The sequence below is a fragment of the Eschrichtius robustus genome, chromosome 10 (genome assembly GCF_028021215.1).
Source record: "Eschrichtius robustus isolate mEscRob2 chromosome 10, mEscRob2.pri, whole genome shotgun sequence".
In the NCBI taxonomy this organism is placed as follows: Eukaryota; Metazoa; Chordata; class Mammalia; order Artiodactyla; family Eschrichtiidae; genus Eschrichtius; species Eschrichtius robustus.
The window spans coordinates 111,702,650-111,722,347 of record NC_090833.1 but is presented as its reverse complement, the minus strand read 5'-3'; the positions used below and the strand labels follow the sequence as shown (position 1 = coordinate 111,722,347).

The 19,698-nt window shown below is 54.8% G+C and overlaps 1 protein-coding gene across 2 annotated transcripts; it reads right to left on the bottom strand.

Annotated features, from left to right (window-relative positions):
• Positions 1–2,175: 2,175 nt before the first annotated feature.
• On the bottom strand, positions 2,176–16,963 carry BLK (BLK proto-oncogene, Src family tyrosine kinase). Of its 2 annotated transcripts, XM_068552064.1 has the most exons (10): positions 16,893–16,963; positions 15,881–15,979; positions 14,749–14,852; positions 10,244–10,390; positions 9,650–9,802; positions 8,226–8,405; positions 7,018–7,094; positions 4,347–4,497; positions 3,074–3,205; positions 2,176–2,381 (listed from the first exon to the last, which is right to left on the bottom strand). In XM_068552064.1, exons 1-10 carry the CDS (start codon positions 16,946–16,948, stop codon positions 2,176–2,178), a joined length of 1,305 nt encoding a protein of 434 aa, XP_068408165.1. In that variant the 5' UTR covers positions 16,949–16,963. The 2 variants fall into 2 exon arrangements, with proteins under 2 accessions (XP_068408165.1, XP_068408166.1); XM_068552065.1 differs by lacking the exon at positions 9,650–9,802.
• Positions 16,964–19,698: the final 2,735 nt, after the last annotated feature.

The window sequence follows — 19,698 nt, the reverse complement described above, 5'->3', positions numbered from 1 at the left end:
AAGAAAAAAAAAAAAAAAGAGCTAAAGTTTCTGAGCATTTACCATAAGACAGGCACTGGGATAAACATCCCATGTGTTCTATTTTGTCTAAACCTCAAAACAAGCCTATAACATAGGAGTTATTAGTGTGCCCATTTTCCAGATGAAGAAACCGAGACTCAGGGAAGTCAAGCAAAGTGTCTGAGTTCACACACTCGGGAGAGGAAGCGCTTGAATTTGAACCCAGGTGTATCCGATCCCAAAGGTCTTGCTGTTACTCATTTTACAATAGCACTGCAAATGCCCTGGCTCTGGGGAGGGAGGGAGAAGGGGAAGCACAAAATCCATGAGGGGTCCGAGGCTGGGGCGTACTCCTTGCCAGAGCTCTGGCTGGGGGGCAGCGGTCATAGGCTCCACTCTCTCAGGCCTGGGCCCCTTTCCAATACCCTCACACGGACAGCTTGTGGCTGGGAGAATACTACCTCCACAGCCATGAATAGGGGCTGGGGGCAAAGAGTGGGTTCAGATCCAGGGTCCAGCACTGGCCAGCTAAGAGCCTCTGGACAGGCCTGGTGTGTGGAGTCTCTGCCAGTTTCCTCATTTGGGAAAAGAGTTTGGGCATAATAATGGTGACCCCCTGCCCGCCTCTCCATCCCTCCCGGGGCTGTTTGGGAACGCACTCTGGAAACAGCAATACTATGCAGATGTCTGTCCTCCTTTGCTTGCTCGGCAGCCCCTCCGTGAGGCTCTCCCGGCCCAGCATCCCCCATTCTCTGCTGCCACGGTCCAGCTGCTGGCTTGGGGCCACAACCCTATCCTGCTACTAATGAGCTGTGTGACCATGGAAACACCGCGTGCGCTCTCTGTTGCTGGCTTCTTTCTCTGTATTCCCACCTCCTTGACTGTCACATGATCAGAGGAGTCAGAAACATGGCAAGTTGTTGGCCAGAGGTTCAGGGGGAGGGAGAGAGGAAAGAATAGGTGGAGCGCAGAGGATGGCGATGAAAATATTCCGTATGGTAGTGTGATGACATGGGATTATACATCCGTCCAAACCCACAGAATACAAGGCAAAAAGTGGATCCCAGCGTAAACCACGGACTGCAGTTAATAATAACGTGTCTGTGTTATAGCTCATCAGCTGTAACAAATGTACTGCCACTACTGCAAGGTGTTAATAACATTAGGGGAAATTGGGGGTGGGGGCGGGGTGAGGGGTAAATGGGGATTCTCTACACTTTTCATTTATTTTTCTGTAAACCTAACAGCTCAAAAAAGGAAAATCTGTTACAAACAAAACAAAAACATGACACATGGGGAGCCTCCATGAACAGTGAGGAACCTGGAACCTTCCTTGGTGTTACCATCCCCGCCTCATCAGTTTAGGCGGCTGGTCCCGGCACCACCGGAGCCCAGGGCTGCTTCGCCTCCCCGGTGCGCGCACTGTCAGCTCTGGCGCTTTGCAGAGCAACGGCCCTCCCACCCGCGACCCCGACTCAGACCTGGAGGCCGAGGATTTCTGAGGTGAGAGCGCCACCTGCTGGTCCTACTCAAGCTGCCCTAAAAGGCAGTGACTGTCGGGTCTGCGCCCTTGTCCTGGGGGGCTGGGGGCTTGACTTTCACCCAGGGCCGTCCGCGAGTCCCTAGCGGCGCCACTCATGCAACCACGAAGGTCATGTATGCGATGTCCAGGCTTGTCACCAGGAGCGACACGGGAAAGGTCAGATCTCGTGACTTTATTACGGAAAAGTCCCAAAGTGCTGGAGCGCAGTATGGGTCAGGTGGGAGCCCGCGGGACTCAGGTCACCTGCAGTAGACGCCTGGCTTTTGGTGCCAGCACAGGAAGCCTTATATGACATGATGACAAACACGAGTGTGCCAGGCACTATTCTGAACACCTTAGCGGGTCATCCTCGTGAAGAACATACGAGGTAGATACAACTGTGGTTCTTTCCCGTGGTGCCAACGAGAAGGCGGAGGCACAGAGAGGCTAAGTAACTCGCCCAGGGGCACACAGCCGGAGAAGGTTCGTGCTGAGATTGGATCCGGAGTCCAAGCCGTGACCCACCTGCCAGGCCGCTCTACCTCTAGTTTGCTCATCTGAGAAATGGGCGTGCCGACCCCTCCCTGCCTTTCCAGCCCATCTGGGGCTGAGGAAGCCGCCGGGTGAAGAGTCCTCATCAGTTGCACACGGGCCTAGGGCTGCAGCTCGTACTGGCCCTCGGTGGCCGTGTGGAAGTCCTCGAGCACCGACTGCAGGAACTCGAAGGTGGGCCGCTCCTCGGGCCGGCTGCGCCAGCACTCGGCAATGACGCTGCTGTACAGCTCGGGCGGGCACGAATCTGGGCGCGGCATGCGGTAGCCGCGCCCCAGGTTGCGGATGACCTCGGGGTTGCTCATCCCTGGAGGCGGAGGGGACGCGGCTGAAGGGCGGAGGGGCCCGCCAGGCACCGACCGCCATCTCCGCCCTCGCAGCCCGGCTGGTGCCACCTTTACGCATCCCACTGTTTACTTTCCATTGCTTGGAGAACAGCTGGAAACGAGGCTGTAGATTATCTCAGTGTGGGACAGTTCCTCCTGGATGGGACCCCACCTCGCTTACCTGTGACTGCGCGGCACAGGCGAGCATCACTCACCTCGCAGGTACTTGGTGAACAGGCCCCACCCCCTCCCAGAGGCTGCTAAGAGGCCCCAGCCCTTCGGGCCTGAGGCTGGGGGGCTGGGGGTTGACCCTCAAGATGGGGCTTTGTACCCAAGGTGCAAGACCAAGGGAGGGGCCACCTGCCCTCAGTTGAGGGCATACGAGTTGGAGGAAACCTGAGTTCAGACCCCGACCTTAACTGAATTCCAGGTTTGGGGGCTCACTGACCTCTGCTGGATGAAGGGGACACAGCTCTGTTGCCAAGAGCAACGTTGAGAAAGGGGGTGGAAGCCCCGCCCCCAGAGTGGCACACTTGGGTTTCTGTTTCAACCATTGGGCTCCATTCTGACATGCAGGTGGGCAACCCCAGGCACTGAGGATGGGACAGCTGCCATCACAGTCATCTCAGGACAGCCCGGGGCAGCAAGGTCGCTGCAGGATGCAGCCGCCTACCTGGGTAGGGCACACGCCCGTAAGTGATGATTTCCATCAGGAGGATTCCAAACGACCACACGTCTGCTTTGATGGTGAACACCCCGAAGTGGATGGCCTCTGGGGCGGTCCACTTGATGGGGAACTTGGCCCCTGTGAGAAAGCCAAGAGCAGCTTTGTGAGGCCGTGACTGACTGCCCCTGCACGCCCCCCAACTCCCTGCCCCTCCTCCCCTCCACCCTGCCCTGCCTGGCGGAGTTAGCGCAGCTGTGCCAGGCAGAGATGCATCCAGGGAGTCGCTCAGACCCCTAGGACACGTGACCAGGAGCATGCAGACCCTGGGGATCCGCAGCATGAAAGGACAAATACCATCCCTGTCACCCGCTTTGGGTCTTTGCCCAGTGGGCTTCATTGGGCAACCAGCACGTGTTTCCATCTGGGATGGGAGAGTCCTTTTCCACCTCCCGTGAGTCTTGTTTACTAACAGGAACCCATGGCTTGGGAAAGTCATCTAACTTGTCCCTGCCTTAATCCTTTCCTGCAAAATGGAAATGGTGACACATGGCTCATATACCTCCTAGGGTCACAGTGAGGAAGGAATTCAAATCCTGCTGCCCGTGAAGCCCAGCGGATGGCTGCAGCCCTGGCTGGCGTCCAGAACAGACCGCATGGCCCTGCCCTTGATCACCTGCACCTTGCCTGGCTTTATCCCTTGAAGTTCCCTCAGGGAACGAATCATGTCAATCCTTCTCCCGCATCAACTGACTAATATGCTGAGCTAATTATGCTCACTAACTTGCTTGATGAAATGTATTTTGATCCTTTCAAATCCTCTTGTGAAGAAGATTTTTGCCAAAGTTTTACAAAGTAAAGTAGAGTGCCTGTGGAGACCCCAATTCAGGTATTAGGTTTTGCTGCTCATACTTTAGAGCAGTGTTTTCCAAAGTGTGTTCTGTGAACCCCTGGTTCTGTGGGAGGTTCACAGAAGTTACATGGAAAAAGTATTTGGGATTCCAGTTAGCTTGGGAGACCCGAGGTGAGGCACAAGTACACTGTTCCTTAGCTGCAGGACTTCTCAGTGCCTTTAATATGCTGCTGTGGGCTGGGAGTCTCCAAGGGAGGGCTGGATGGACTGGGCAGTGTCTCCAAACTTACTCCCTCACAGAGCCACTCCTCCTGAGGCACCTGTGCTCTACAGAACACTTTAGGGAAACGCTGGACTAGCTGGGGGCAAGGCCAGAACTGCATGACAAGAAGTCCAAAGGGACTTGGGGAGTTGGGAGGCTCGGCTCACCCTCTTGGGCAGTGTATTCATTGTCGATGATGCGGGCCAAGCCAAAGTCACCGATTTTGCAGCACAAGGTCTCAGACACCAGGATGTTGGCCGCCCTCAGGTCCCGGTGGATTGAATTCATCTGCTCGATATACGCCATTCCTTCTGCAATCTGAGGGAATGCGCCCCACGGTGAAGGCCAGCCCCCCTTGGGGAGAAGGACTCCGGCCACCCTCTGCATCAGAGCCAGGGGCCCCGCACTGCTCACCCACCTCTCCTCTCCTTCAAGGGTCTGCAGGGGAGGAAGGTGGCAGAAGGCAGGCAGGAGAAAAGGAAGGTCTCTTGAGAGGGAAGGAGAAGAAAAGGAAGGGGCGTGAGAGGAGGGGAAGGCAGGAGGCTGGGGAGAGGGTTTCATTTCCTCAGCAAGTTGCAAGTACTGGAGCAGGGAGCCCTGGATTGGAATCATTGCTTAAGCTCCTTGGGGGAGGGGGTGTCAGTGCCCTGGCATGGAACGTGAGGGGATGGGTCTCCAGGGCCCCAGGGTTGGGGTGAGCATTAGGTGAGACCCGGCGGAGGACCTAACCCAGCAGGATCCTGACGGAACAGAGGCAGTGAAAGAAGAGAGTTGTTTCTGTCCCAGATCACCAGCATTGGGCCAGGAGGAGCTGTTTAGCCAAAGAAACTAACTCAGGGTTTATTCACTGCACTCCCAGTGGATGGATGAAGAAACTGAGGCAGAGAATAGAAAGCCAGTTTACCTCCTCAAAGCCAGCACTGGAATTGATCCCACTCCTCCTTAGGCTTCCATTGCACTGGTTTATTCATTTATTCATTCATTTATATATTATATTTTCATATTTATTCCTTCGCTAAATCATTCCATCACACACACGTGTTGGTATGGTACTGTGAGGGTTATAAAGCTGAATACCAAATATATCTGGACAGCATTTAGCCGTATTCATCCCATTAACAAATATGTACTATATTGTATTCACGTATATATATATATATATGTACTATATGAGCGGTATTAGAAATTAAAAAAAAAAAAAAAAAGGTCTAGCAGGACCCAGATCTGCTTTCAAGAAGCATCCACCAGGCACGAGGCTAGGGGAACACATGACCAAGGTGCTCTCTGCACTTTCTTGTCCAGAAAAACTGAATAGACGTGACCTTGACCTGGGTCGTGAACGTTGATTAGGATTCTGCCAGCTGAGAAGAGAGTCAAAGGCATCCTGGGCAGAGGGGACATTCTGGGCAAAGGCTCCCAGATGTGACAGGACAGGGGGGGAGCTGCCGTGTGGCTGCAAAGTGGGGCACATGGGCTTGTGGTTGGAGGGGAGCTTGGCATTTCATGCCTCAGAGCAGGAAAAGGAGCGCCCAGAAGGCGGTGAGTGCGGGCGTGTGTGCGTGTGTGCGTGTGTGTGCACGCAGTGAGGTGTTAGCATGATCAGAATGTGGTTTAGAAGCTGCTCACCTGGAAGGTTCTGATTTTCTGGTTTCCTAACCTTCAGATTCTTGACCACACCTACTTATAAACTCAGGTGGCTTTTCACATCTTTTGCCTCTGGGTGACCCAAGATTTCCCAAAGGATTGACTAAGAGACCGCGGAGAGAGAGAGAGAGAAGGAAAAGAATCGGGGGAAAAAAAGAGTGGGCAGGTTGCTCACTGCGCTGTGGTTTGAAACCGGTTACCAGCGTTAATTTTCCGAGACCACCTCAGCAGCCTGTTGGACCCGGCCTGCGCTCACCTCAGTGGAAAAAAGGGGTGGTGACCTCAGTTCCTGCCCTGATATTAACAGCAGATAACGGTAGAGGAGGAGGGGAGGGGCTGGTGTGGGATGCGGAAGGGTGCCTTTCTGCAGCAGGATGTGTGTGTGTGTGTTTATGTGTCTCACGGGCTGACCACAGACCGGAGCTTTTCTGCTGAGTTCCAGTTTTAACAGATGCACACTTGGAGCCACCAGATGTGCTTTGCTGCCGGGTAGAACCCTCAGCTAAAATCCCCGGGGAGGAAAGATCCCTCCTCTTCCTTTTGCTCTTTACCTCACGCCGTCTGAGTCTACAGAAGGCGTTTGTGGGCACCATCTGAGGACAGGCGAGGTCACCACAGAACACGGGCCTACCGTGTGACATGGAATTCGTGGGAACTCTCTGGGTCTCCCACACCACCCTTTCCTCCCTCTCGTCCTTAGCAATAGAACCCACCTCGCTCCTTCACGGCTGCCCAGGATAAAGACTACATTTCCCAAGCTCCCTTGCAGTAGGTGTTGGCTGGTGACCGGTGGCCAGGGGGCTGGGAGAGCAAGGGTAGTGGGTGACTTTGGGGACGCGTCTGTAAAGGGAAGGAGGTTGGCTTCCCCGCCCCCCGCCCCTCACTTCTTCTTGCTGGCTGAAGACAAGATGCTAAAGTGCGAGCAGCCTCCCTGGGTGGGAAGATGACCTGCTAAGACCTGGAGGGTGGAAGAAACCTGGGTCCCTGTGACTCCGAGGAGTGGCCCCGCTGCCCACCCCAGACTGCCCACCTCTGGTGTTTACACGTTTAAGCCATGATGACTTTGGGCTCTCTGTCCTTCACAGCCCAGCCTAAATCTAATGGACACAACCTCTAAATAGTTGATCTTGTTAAGCCATGGGGACGGAGGAGAGGGTCTGGGGGCCTGGCCCGCTGCACTCGGTTCTCACAAACCTGGGCCGACATGTCGATCAGCCTTGGGAGGGACAATCGGTTACCTTCATCCGTCTTCAGGAAATCCAGCAAGCAGCCTGAGGAAAGAGAAGTTGCAGCTGCACTTGTGCAGAGTGACCCAACCAACCCTGGCTGGGCCGGCCTCTCAGGGTATGGGCTGCTCCCCACCTGCGGCAGGAAGTGGGTGGCACTCTGTCGGATCTCTTGTGCCCAGAGAACAAACCCACCCACAGCTGCAGGTGCCTCTGCTCTACAGAAACTCCCATCTCAGCCCTCACAGCACCCAGGAGGTGCTGATCTGCTACCGGCTGCTCGGAGGATGTTAGGTCTCAGCCAAGTTCAGGGTCGTGCAGCCAGGGGACCGGAGCAGAACATGCTCATTCCCCGCACAACATTCCAAAGCATCTTCTTGCCCCCTTCACCGCCTGTTGGCAGAGATTCTTCCTCCGAGGGCCAAGGGCACAAGAAAGCACCAGAATGGAGAGACCCGTCTCCTGGGTTGGTGCAGGGAACAAACGCAGCTGCTCTCTGGCATCTAAGAGTTGGGGGATTCTCACCAGAGGGGTGGCTGAGAGGTGAGCAGGGGAGCCAGGTGGGCCCCCTTCATGACAACCTTTAAGGAACTGTATTAGCACAGCACGTTAGGATCTGACCAGAATCAGCGTGTGGTCAGGGCCACAGGAGGGGTGAAAAGGAGCCCCCTGCCCCGGGAGAGCGTGGCCACACCATGGACCTCAGAGGCCATCTCGCCCATCCTCTCTTTTCATCCATGTTGTAAAATGCTCATAAGGTTGTAAAACGTTCCCTGAACTAGAACCGTCTCTGGACACCCAGCCTACTGTTCTCTGGACTTTGCCTCGCTCTGTCCACCCCAGGGGGCATCAAGCAGTGCCAGGCACAGAAGGCGCACTCCAAAAATGCTGGTTCAAGGGCTCCTGCACCGAGGACACCGCTCTGTAAGGACCACTTATCCATCTTGTTCTCACCATCCTTCCCTCCGCCCCCCACGCACATGGAACACCCTAGATCTGAAAGATGTTGGCTAACTGATCCAGCCCATGGCTCAGTGATCTCCTGCGGAGGTCTCCTGGCCAGGCAAACCCACGGCAGCAGATCAGCCTCAGCCTTCTCGGCCCCCCAAGCCTGGACTCCCACCCTCAAGCCTCCCTGCCTCTGTCTGAAGGATGCAGTCCCGGGCAGGGCACCACCTCTGGCCATGTACTCGGTCACGATGTAGATGGGCTCCTTGGTGACCACGGCGTAGAGACGGACCAGCCTCTCATGCCGGAGAGTTTTCATCAGGTTGGCCTCACCCAGGAAGGCCTCCGGAGACATGGTTCCCTCCTTCAAGGTCTTGATGGCCACCTTGATGTTGTTTTTGTAATAACCTGAGCCCCAGGGACGGAGAATGAAGAGGACATTCAGAAGACCCAGAGGCTATGGGAGGTGATCCCTTAACCAAAATCGACCTAAGCTTCCAGGAGCCATCCCTGCTCTATAGATGGGGCACTGAGGCCACAGCCGCCCCCGCCCCACCCCCGGAAGTGGTCCTGGGCTGGAATGACAGCTCATGAGAGAGATGGATGTGCCTGCTTACCTTGCGGGATGCCAGCTTGTCCCAGCCTCCCCCGCCAGACGGGAGCCCCAGGCAGTGGAGGAACTTACCCGGCCTGGGAGGGGGGCCATTTCACCTCCTTGCCCCTACGCCTGGGTCTGGGGTGCATCTCTTGTCCTTCAAGTAGCCTGCCTCCTACCCCTACGTAATGAGGCTCTTCTACCACCTGATAGCTTCAGCGTGGCAGGGAGCATTACAGCCCACGACAAAAGCATAGAGAACGCAGAGGGGGCCTGGGGACTCCTTCCCCCTTTCTGCGCCCTGTGATGTTTCCCTTACAGCGCCGGCACCTGCACACACCCACCCCCACCATAAGGTCCCCATCCACACTGAAGGGAGAAGGCAAGTCATGACTCAGACTTGCAACAATCCAGGTGGAGCTCCTGCCAGGGGCGCCTCAGGCATCAGTCCTGGGTGCCAGAGGATTGGGGGGGGGGCAGCAGGATCCCACCGTGAAATCATGCCCAGAGACACGGACCTTTCCAGGGATAAAATAAAGCACCTTGTGTTCTGAGAGAGCCCATGCTGAGCAGAGGAGAGACCATCAACTGTAATTGAAGGTGAGGCCACAGGGGTCCAGAAGTTAAGGGACTGGCTAGTCTCACAGCTGCAAGTGGTGGCTTTGGTTTGTTACCAGAGTCTTGGGGCCCCTGGTTCACCGCTCACCACGGTTAACATGCTGTTGCCACTCTATGAGTTAGCAAGGCGTTCCAGGTCACACACAAATCAATGGCAAAGGCAGCTCTGGGCAGCAAAGAACGAAGGAGGGACTGGGCTGAGGGGGTGGGAGAGTTGGATTCTACTCCTGCTTCACCATCATGTGCGGAACAGCTGAGGGCAAGTCACTTTAGTGTTCTATGCCTCCATTACCTCATCTGTAAAATGGGTATATAGCCGCAGTCCCTTCCCCCTCATAAGCCTTTATGGGAAGCATGATGCCCTGTGCAAATCCCGAGACTTCTGTGCTTAAGGACGCAGGACAGGGAGAGAGCGGCTCCCGGCGTGACACATACTCACCCATCCAGACTTCACCAAACTGCCCAGACCCAAGTTTCCTGAGCAGCTTGAGAGACTGCCGGGGGATTTCCCATTCATCCTGGGCCCAGGGGTTCTGGAGAGCCAGGCTCACACAGGGTTGGGTCAGCCTCTGGCACAAACCATCCCCTTTCTCTGCATTAGGAAAGAAGAGGTGGGGCTGGAGCCAGACTGGTCTCATTCTCATGGGAGCCATATCACTCCCAGCTGTGTCCCTGCCCCCTATTGCCCGCCCTACCCCACCCCTACCCCTCGTGCACACACCACACACACACAGCTCTCTGCATTCATTTTGCATTAAGCAAGGAATGCTATCATTGTCTTGCTGTCTCTAAGACTGAAAATACTTGTTACTCTCCAAGTGGTCACAGCCAGTAGAGGGGATTAGGGACACAGAATGTGAATCATTATGTTGACAGTTGTCAACTCCTTAGGTCCAGCCTTGGGATAATCCTCCACCCCTCCACCAAGATGGCACCAATAATTCACACCATCCTGAGATCTTAGTGATAGAGAGATACAAGGGCTCCTCTGGTACAAGCCCCCCATCCCCCCTCATCAGATGCCCCCTCTTACTAGAATAGTGCTGCACCAAAGCCTGCAGGGTGGGGAAGGTGTTTCGGGGGGAGATGTAATAGCCGCCTTCATCCAGGGAGCGGATCTTATAGTGTTTGATCACCTCCCCCTGGGTGGTCACATCCTTCACAGACAGAGAAAAGGCACCTGGAGGGTTAATAAAGACACATACATGAGAAGTAAGGCATAAAGAAGGAAAACCAGGACTGGGATTTTGGCTTCATTTCAATAACCTGGAGAAAAGTTCCCCAAATTCTGCTCTCCATTTTGACCACTTCCATCAAAAGTTACCTTTTCCTTCATCTCACCCTCCACCCTCCTGGAAGCCTTTCCTCGCAGCTCCATCTGACTCTGTCCTTGACGTTCCTCCCCAAATCTCCAAACACTCAGCCAGGGAATCCCAGAATTCTGGAGCAGGCAGGATGTTATCTTAGCAATCAGGCTGTCCCCCAACTTGGGCCCTGGGGCTTGGGGACCCTTTGCCATGGGATATTGAGAAATATAGAATTGTTGGAGGGACTAAGAGATTGACTCATTCATTCATTCATTCATTCCAGCTGAAAGGCTGACCCTACCCCACATGCAATAGCAAATTACAACCCCAAGCACTCCTGTCCATGGGGGAGAACATAATAAGACACTCCCCAGGGGTTCTGTTCAAATCCATACACACATCTAGGTATTCTGTCTTCTAGGTTAATGTAGCAGATGCCAAGGGTTAAGAGCAATTTAGGTGGCAAGAGTTTTCAGCTGAAAAACATTCCACGAACTTGATGTTTTTTACAAAGCGCCTCTGTCCAGCTCTCTGGGCACCACACTCCTCCACTTTTTTTTGGAAGATGAGGAAGCTGAGGCCCAGAAGGGGTATGTCGCTTTGCCCCAGGGCCCTCCGCTGGCCAGCGGCAGGCTTGGGGGCTCCCGTGCCCTTCCTAAGGGCGCGCCTACCGCGAGCAGTACCACCCTTCCCCGCCAGGTGTCAGGCTTGGACACCTCTTGTCCTGGGTGTGGGCGCTTGATTTTGCTCTGCGGTGTGTCTTCAGGCGTCTTCCCTCCCCCATCAGCCCATCAGCCCATCTCAAATCCCTTCTCCCCTAACCCTTGGCCATTGCGCCTCTCCTATTGCCCACTTGCAAAAGGATGCGGAGAAGCCTTGCGCCCCGCGGCGCGCCCTGCCTCCGCCACAGCCCGCCCCACGCGCCCGGCCCCAGCCCAGCCCGCACGCGGCAAACTGTGGCCCCGACTTCGCCCCGGGGAGGTGCAACGCGCCCCGGTATCTCGGGAACCAGAGAGTGGCTCTAGTGAGTCCATTCATCCGCGCGTCACCCTAGTGAGGAAAGGAGCTGTTCTCCCCATTCCCTCCGCTGCACCCTGCTCGCGAATCCTCGAGATCAGCCAAGGAGACCGGGCTCTCCTCCAGCAGTGCCGCGGAAGCTCTGATTTAGGGCCTCTCTCTTGTGTGGGCTCCTCCTAGGGCCTGTCCCGAATATCTTTTTACAATCTGGCATTCCTTCCTCTTAAAGGGGACTTCAATTCTTGCAGTTCACAAAATCTGGATCCCCTTGTCCTGTCTCCACGCTGCGTGTGGGCTGCGCTGGGCATAGGCAAGGCTGGGCTCCCAGAGATTGAGATTTCTTAACACCGTAAGGACCACCTGCCCTGGAACTGGGAAACGAGTCAGTCCTCACACAGATACCAATTAAATGAAGCTTGAGAAGCTAAGGGATGTCCTGGAGGCCTCTCGGGGCTAGAACTCGCTCCCTGGCTTCTGGGGGCAGTGTTCCTTTGCCATCTCCCATCCTCTGTCTGTGGCTTCCAGGGGCTTTGGAGTTCGGTGGAGTGTGGGCATGTGTATGCGGGGATGTGTATATGTGCGTGGGGTCCCGAAGCCTCAGCTCCATCTGGCCAATCCCAGCCTGGACTAGCTGGGGAGGGGGGCAAGGGCAGGAGGAGACACCCGCCGCCCTTAGAGACCCCTTCCTCCTTTACACTGAGGATGGGGATGCCCTTTCCCTCCAGGGGGCCCCTTAGCAATAGGCAACAATTAAAACATCATTTCCGGGTGAAATGACGTGATGTCTGGGATTTGCTTCAAAGCAAGAGTGGTGGGTGGCGATACACACAAAACGAGATTAGCTGGGTTGATTATTGTTGAAGCTGGGTGTTGGGTACAGGGGCTCCATTATACTGTTCGCTTTACTTCCGTATGCGTTTGAAATATTCTACAGCCAACAAAACACTTATGTCATCTCTAATGATTCCCATATTGTTTCTTGGACATAGGTGCACTGCTATTCACATGGAGTAGTGGCAATATCCTAATATGTATGTGTATATAATTTAATGCATCCATGGGTGCATCTCAGGAAATTCTGCACAGAGCACCCCAACGCACCATTGCATCCCTCCTCCTCCCCAACCTGGCTCTGACCCTTTGAGGGGCAATGAGCTGCGGGAGCTCCCCTGAGCCTCCAGTGGGTTGTAAACAGCTCTCTTTGTCCTGCTTTTGCTGCTTTAGTGTTTCCACTCACTGCAGTTCTCAAGCCATGGATGGAGCTGAGGGGTAAGCCAGAGGGCAGGGGAGGGGGTGGTGCTCCCACCAGGAAAGCCCTGTCCATTCTCTTTGCCCCAACACAGGGGGCCAGGCTCACAGTCTAGCCACCCTCTCTCCCCTTCACCTCCGATGTCGCTGCCGCCACCTCCTCTCCTGTAACAGGTCCCTCTGTGCAGTGTCCTGATAGCAAAGGCTTTCTTCACCGGGCTTGGGAAACTCCCCTCCAACCACCCAGGTTAGGCCAGTTTTGACACATTTTAGAGCTTGTGAAGATTTTCGGTGCCCCTCAGATGATCTGGGCCCTGACGCTTGTTCACTGTTGGTCTTGAATGAGTCACTTCTGCCCTCAGGGAGTCAGTTTTCTCATCTTTCAAATGGGGGTATTGGCCCAGTATCTCAAAGATGGAAGACTAGTGGCAAACGTGTACCAGGAAGCATATGTAACAAGGTTCACAGCAGCACGTTCATAACAGCCCCAAGCTGGAAACAACCCCAAGTCCGCCAACGTTAGCGTGGAGAAATAGCAATAACTTATGGAATATTCATATACTAGATTCCGTATAGCAGTCAAAGTGAACAGACTGTTGCTATCCTCAACAACACGAGTGAGTCTGTCATGGGCTGAATTGTGTCCCCCCTCTCCCCACAAATTCCTGTGTTGAAGTCCTAACCCCCAGTACATCAGAATGTGGCTGTCTTTGGAAATAGAGTCTTTAAAGAGGTGATTACATTAAAATGAGGTCATTGGGGTGGGCCCTGATCCAATATGACTGGTGTCCTTATAAGAAGAGGGCACGAGGACACAGACACACACAGAGGGACAACCATGTGAGGACACAGGGAGAAGACGGCCATCTACAAGCCAGGGAGAGAGACCTCAGGAGAAACCGACCCTGCTGACACCTTGATCTCAGATTTCTAGCCTCCAGAACTGTGGGAAAACACATTTCTGTTGTTTAAGTCCCCCAGTTCCTGGTACTTTGCTTCAGAAGGCCTGGCAAACGAATACAGAATCTTACAGTGTTGAGTGAAAGGAATAGGACGCACACAAAAACTAAAATAGTATGATTCCATTTGTATAAAGGTGAAAAACAGACAAAACATGGGTGGTAAAACTATAAAGAAAGATAAGGAAGGATTTCCATCCAAGTCAGGACAGTGGTGGCTTCTCTGGCGGGTGGGGAGGTGAATCAGAAAGGGGCACCGGTGGGGCAGGGAGAGGGGCTCTGGGTGTCTGGAATGTTCTCGCTCTTGTGGTTACAGAGATGTTTACTTAGCATGACTCTATGTTTATAATTATGCACTCATTTATAATTTATGCAATTTTTAGATGTGTTTTATACTTTATAGCAGAAAGAACTTTGAGGAGGAAAGACAGAGAGAAAACTAAAGACAGAGAAAGAGAAAACCCAGTGGCCTGAGGGTGGTGGCAGAAACGTTCTGCTCGGTCGGTGGGTTTGAATCTATGAGTCCCCCAGATCTCAACGATCACCGCCCCCTCCTTGTATATCACAAACTTATACCTCACAGGCTCCTGGAAGTGTCTGAGTCACAGCCTCTAGCTGAGATTACCTCTAAGGATTCTTTCAGCTCCCAAATCCTTTGATTCCAGATGTGGCCCTGGGTCACACCCCCTCCTCCGCCCCCGCCAGCCTCAGCACCCCTGCTGACCGAGGCGGTGCGAGTCCAGCCCGAGATGGGAGCTGCTCTCGCGCTGGGCACGTTTCCAGCGGGGCCCTGGGAGAACTGTCCATGTGTACAGCCCCACGCTCAGTTACGGGATACCCGTGGGCTGTCCTGGCTGGCCTGATGTGGGAGGGACCCCCCGGGGCGGACGCTGCCAGGTTCTCCTGCCTAGCACCCCCACACACTGGCCCCCTCCCAACTCCCAGAAGCAAGGCCGCAGGTGGGGCTCCCGGGCTGCACAGGGAGGGCAGTGGAGGCCCAGGCTTACCTTTGCTAGTTTCGCTCTCTCTAATAAGAAAGGAGCCGGCCTTATTGATTGGAGCCAGAAGCTGCCTCTCGGCATCTCTCCGGCAAATTGATCTGAAGAACCACCTGGAAAAGAAAAGCACAAAGGCAGACAGACCTCAGAGAGTGGCCACACTCCCGGGGATATTGTCACCCAAGTCCCTTCCCTCCAGAGATAAAATGTGTTCCTGTTGTCGACTTAACCCTGAGCTGAGCCCCTCACATTTTGCTACATGAAATGCCCCTCGGTCCCTTTCCCTGCTGTCAGTGATGGACTTGGTGTTTTCTTGAAATGAAAGGAGAGCAGTATTTGGTGCCGTTTGTTAATTTTGCTCTGGGAGAATGCACCTGACACCTTCCCTCACAGCCCACCCTCCTTGGGGTCGGGTCTCTAGTGCCCCTTGAGCAGAGGCTGGTCAGGGTGGATGTGCCCCGGCCTCACGCTGGTCCAGGGCCAGGCACAGGGCCGGGCATGCTGGGCAAGGAGCCCTCCTGAGGACGAGCATCGCTGGATGGGAACACTAGGCGAGGCAGCAGACCCGTGCCAGCTCGTGAGTTTGACAGACTCTGAGCTCCTTCAGGGCAGGGGTCACGTCATAATGGGTTTTGCATCCTCCCCGGTCCTGGGCAGAGCTGGGGCTCTGGCTCTGTTTGCTCAGGGCACTAATGCTCGAGGCCCTGGCTGGTGCCGTGTGCAGGTGGATTATGAGGATGCCGGGGCGGAGCTGTCCCCTAAGGCCCCCATCCTGTGAGTCCCCCGAGGTGTAAGCCCTGAGTCCTGCCCTGGAGGCAGGGGAGGAGCGTGGCTGATCAAGGCGGTGGGACATGGGGTCGTCTCTATCAGGTTAGCCAGGAAATGGGCAGCTCCCATTTCACAGATGGGAAGGGTGAGATGGGCTCCCCGAGTGACACCCTCAGTGTCACACAGAGATTTAAATGTTGCTGGGACATTAGACAAGCCTTTCCCAGCGGCACCAAGTCCCCACCCCTCTCCTGCCCTCTCCGTGCCAGGTTCACACCCTGCTCTGCTCTTTAGCTACTTTCTGGCTCCGCCCTGCACGGACTAGAAGCAGCCTGCACACGCCTCCGCTCTGAGGGGCCGTCTGTCCACCTACTTTTCCACTTCCAGGGTCTCTATTCGGGTCACAAAGTTGCTGGGCACGTAGCCTTCTCTTCCTGTGATGAGAGACTTGGCCAACCACCAGTCTCCAGCTCTAGGCGGGAAAGAAAAACAAAACAGGTGGCGGCTCCCACGGGCCTCTCTGGGCAGCTCACTGCCCACAGCATCTCACCCCTGGGAGGCAGAGGATTCGAGAGGCAGGTAGTTGGGCAGAGGGAGGGAACTGGGGCCAGTGGCTCAGTGATGCTGTGTGTCCAGGTCATTCCAACTCGCCAGCATCTGATGGGCCCAAGATGCTCCTGGTCCAGGGGAGGAAAGGGAACAACGCAGCCTCCAGGGGAGGTTTGTCTCCATAGCCTGATCCACCCAAGAGGGCCCCAGTCCTCTGGTGAGACGCCTTCCTCTCGATTAATGGAACACGTTTAGGGTTTGGGGAGTGAGTTTGGACTGGATGGGAAAGACAGAAACAAGGAGGCCTGCGGAGGAGAGGACCAACCGGAGCCCACAGGTGGTCAAAAGGTCAGGGCCTTAACACTTCATCGCAGAACATCAAGAAATAAAGTAGCTCTCAGGCCCCACAGGACAAGCCCGACATGTGAAAGAGTAGCTTTAGAGCAGTTTCTGAGAAGAAACCCTGGATAAACTAAAGCTGAATTCACAGGTAGGGTCTCACGTGAGATCTTGTCTCGCAAGGGAGACAAATCTGGACCCAACAGACTCCAGCCCAGAGCTGTGATGGAGAAGCCAGGCAAGCGTTGTGGGCATCAGGAGGGCTTCATGGAGGAGGTGACGTTAAAGGTGGGTTTTGAAGGAAGAGTAGGATTTTGACAGCAGAGCAGGAGGTAGTGAATACGAACCCCTACTACCGAGTGACTGGGCTGGGCTGAGGGGCAGGGCACTGGAGAAGATATTCTGGAGGCAGCCATGCAGGGCAGCGTGTTGGGGGAAAGGTAGGTGGGCGGGGGTGGGGGTCCTGCAGTCACAGGGATGGTGTCCGGGACACTTACTCCTTCAGGATCTGCAGCTTCTCCCCCTTCAGCATCTGCAGGTCCCGGTCGTTCATGGCTTTGTAGTCATACAGGGCCACCACAAAGTGTTCCTCTAGGGTGAACAGGGAAGAGATGGTCACTGCTTGGGCTGCTAGAGCGATGGTAGGGGCTGGAAAAATCCCGAAGATCTAGGGAGATCGGCTGTGTGGACCTGAGGGCCGCAGACCCATGTCTGGGAACCATCCCTTATCACTTCGGAGGCCATGACCCTCCCCTCTCTTCCCCTTCTCCCCCTGCCCTCCCTGCCTCTGTTCCAAGGGGAGTAGTGGTCTCGGAACGTAGCAGCTGTAACTTGGACCTGTAACGGTACCCAGGGCCCTGTCACGGTACCCAGACGAGCTGCTGGTCCCTGGAACGGAGCGGGCCCGGAGCTTGGCTTAGCGTCTTCCCAATGACCACTGCTTTTCTGCACAGCAATGGGGAGCCAAGACCCCCCGCCCTGAAAAAGGTCACCTGGAGACCACTTAGCGTCCCCAGAAGTAGATGACTCAGCTTTGTCCCCAAAGTGTGGCTGTTCACCTCCCCTCGGCGGGAAGGGGGGGCTGGAATAGATGACACAGGCCTCCTCCGGTTCTGAGATTCAAGTTCTCGTGCCAAAGGCAGTTGGTTTTACTTCCTTCTCCTGGGCTTCCTTCCTGGAGATGCGAAGCCCCCGGCAGGAAGTAAGGATCCCCCCTAACGGTAATTAACCGTGATCCTCAGCAGGATAAGAAACACCAGGCACCAGGCGAGGCCACTAAATGGGTTCCAGCTCTTGACTGACAGACTCTGAGCTCCTTCGCGGAGGGGCCCCATCGTAATTAGTTTTGCATCCTCCGCAGTCCTGGGGCAGAGCCGGGCTCTGGCTTGTTTGTTCAGTGCAGCCGTGCGAGTGCTCTAATGCCCGAGGCCTCCCGGTGCTGGATGCAGGTGTGTTATGAGGATGCTGGCGCAGAGCTCTCCCGGAAGCCCCATCCTGTGAGCCCCCTGCCCAGGCCTCAACCCCCGACCCCAGAGGGCCGAGGTCATTCATTATGTCACCTCCACAGTCCGGCCCATCAGAGTGGAAGTGGAGACCGGGGTGGTTAGAAGGCCGGCAGGGGGCCTTTGAAAGCGGGCTGGGAAACTAGATATGGGAAACTCCATATGGAACAGAGCAAAGGCTGGGACGCAGAGCCATCGACCTTCGCCCTTGGAGGTTGGGAGCTAGAATTTTTGAAAGCCTGGGTTTGACGATGCTGTTTGTATTTGCTGTAACTCTTTTGGTGCTCATTCGTAGTTTGTAAAGTCTTTTTTAAAAAAAAGCCCACCCAGGCTCAGGTACACTAAATGAGCTGGTGCTTGGCTCCTGGAGAGACACCCCCCAAGGGCAGGTGAAGCCTAGGGCACCTCCCTCAGCCTCCAACCAGGCCTTCTCCTCTCCGACCCTCGAGGGCCTGTCTTCCCCAGGAAGCCGCTCCCACCTCGGCCCCTGTTCCAGCTGCACGAAGCCGGGGCCCGGAGGGTGTGGCCAGGGGAGCCTCAGCTGCCAAAGCAGCCCCTTCCTACCTTGGTCCGGGTGCGTGGTGCCAGGAGCGGGGGGAGCCAGGTGGTTAAACACGACCTAGAGTGGAAATGCACGCGCTCTGTGTTAGGTCACGGCCCCGAGGCCTGGGCAGGGCAGGAGAGGTGAGACTGCTGGGTGCCAGCTGGAGGGTCTGGGGGAGCCTCTCTGCTGGCCCAGGAGGCTGCACAGGTAAATTCTACACATGCTGCCTCAAGCCCCAGGTGCCAGTGCCACCTCCCACAAGCCGGGACCACCTGCCCAACCACACACGCGGCTGGAGGAGGGGTACGTGGGGATGCCCGCACATCGTAAGAGGCAGCTGTGGAACTGTGAGGGAAGCCGTATCACCCGGGTTAAAATCCTGGTTCTTCTTTAAAAGATGAAACTGCAAAAGCGTATTTGCTCTCAAGGGAAATTATTTTAAAAGCATATTTCCCTCAAACTCAACAGATGTGTTCCCAGGTATGTACCCTGTAGAGAAACCTTTGTACCGGAATGCTCCCAGAAAAAAAATTAAAAAAATAAAAATCGTTGAAGTTTGGTCACCCTTTGACCAAAGACAGACGAATAGACAAACTGGAGTGAGTTATGCAACGAAACCCGGGGCGAGTTTGTGGCCACAGCCCCAGGCATCCACGTGGGTAAAACCCACAAACGTAACGGAGATCCAAAACCCACGCCTCGGACGAATACGTGCTGTCTGATTCAAATGATTTAAAGTTCACAACGGGTAAAATCAAACTGAAGAGTGTTTAGAAACACATACATATGTGATCACACCGAAAAACCGAAGCTAAGGAATGATAAACACCCTCAGGATAGTGGGGCCTGGGGTGACGAGGATAGGCTGGGGGCAGCAGACAGTCTCAACTGGTCACCTTCTACTTCTGAAGATGATGGGGCTCTTCATTTTGCTCTTTTTTCAACTTGACACATGTGTTACAAATTTTTTTTTTTTTGGCCACGCAGCATGTGGGATTCCCCCACCAGGGATCGAACCCGTGGCCCCTGCATTGGGAGCATGGAGTCTTAACCACTGGGACCGCCAGGGAATTCTTTTTGTATTCCATATTTATTGAACACAATTTTGAAGTAGCATTTTGCAAAATGGCATGTATAGCGTGGTTCCATTGACAATATAAACATGTAATATAAATAACCCAGAGAAAAGGGGTCTGGAGGCAGGAAGGAGCTCTGAAGTGCTAACTCCAGGTATCATTGGGCAGTGGAATAATGAGT

What these genes read in the sequence shown, in the direction of transcription:
- BLK (XM_068552064.1), bottom strand. Translation starts at nt 16,948, where the DNA reads ATGAACGACCGGGACCTGCAGATGCTGAAGGGGGAGAAGCTGCAGATC. An exon ending in GACCGAGTACATGGCCAGAG is followed by an intron (nt 7,095 to 8,225) that starts GTGGTGCCCTGC and finishes CTCTTTCCTCAG; the next exon opens with GCTGCTTGCTGGATTTCCTG. An exon ending in TGAATACACTGCCCAAGAGG is followed by an intron (nt 3,206 to 4,346) that starts GTGAGCCGAGCC and finishes GCTTTCTCACAG; the next exon opens with GGGCCAAGTTCCCCATCAAG.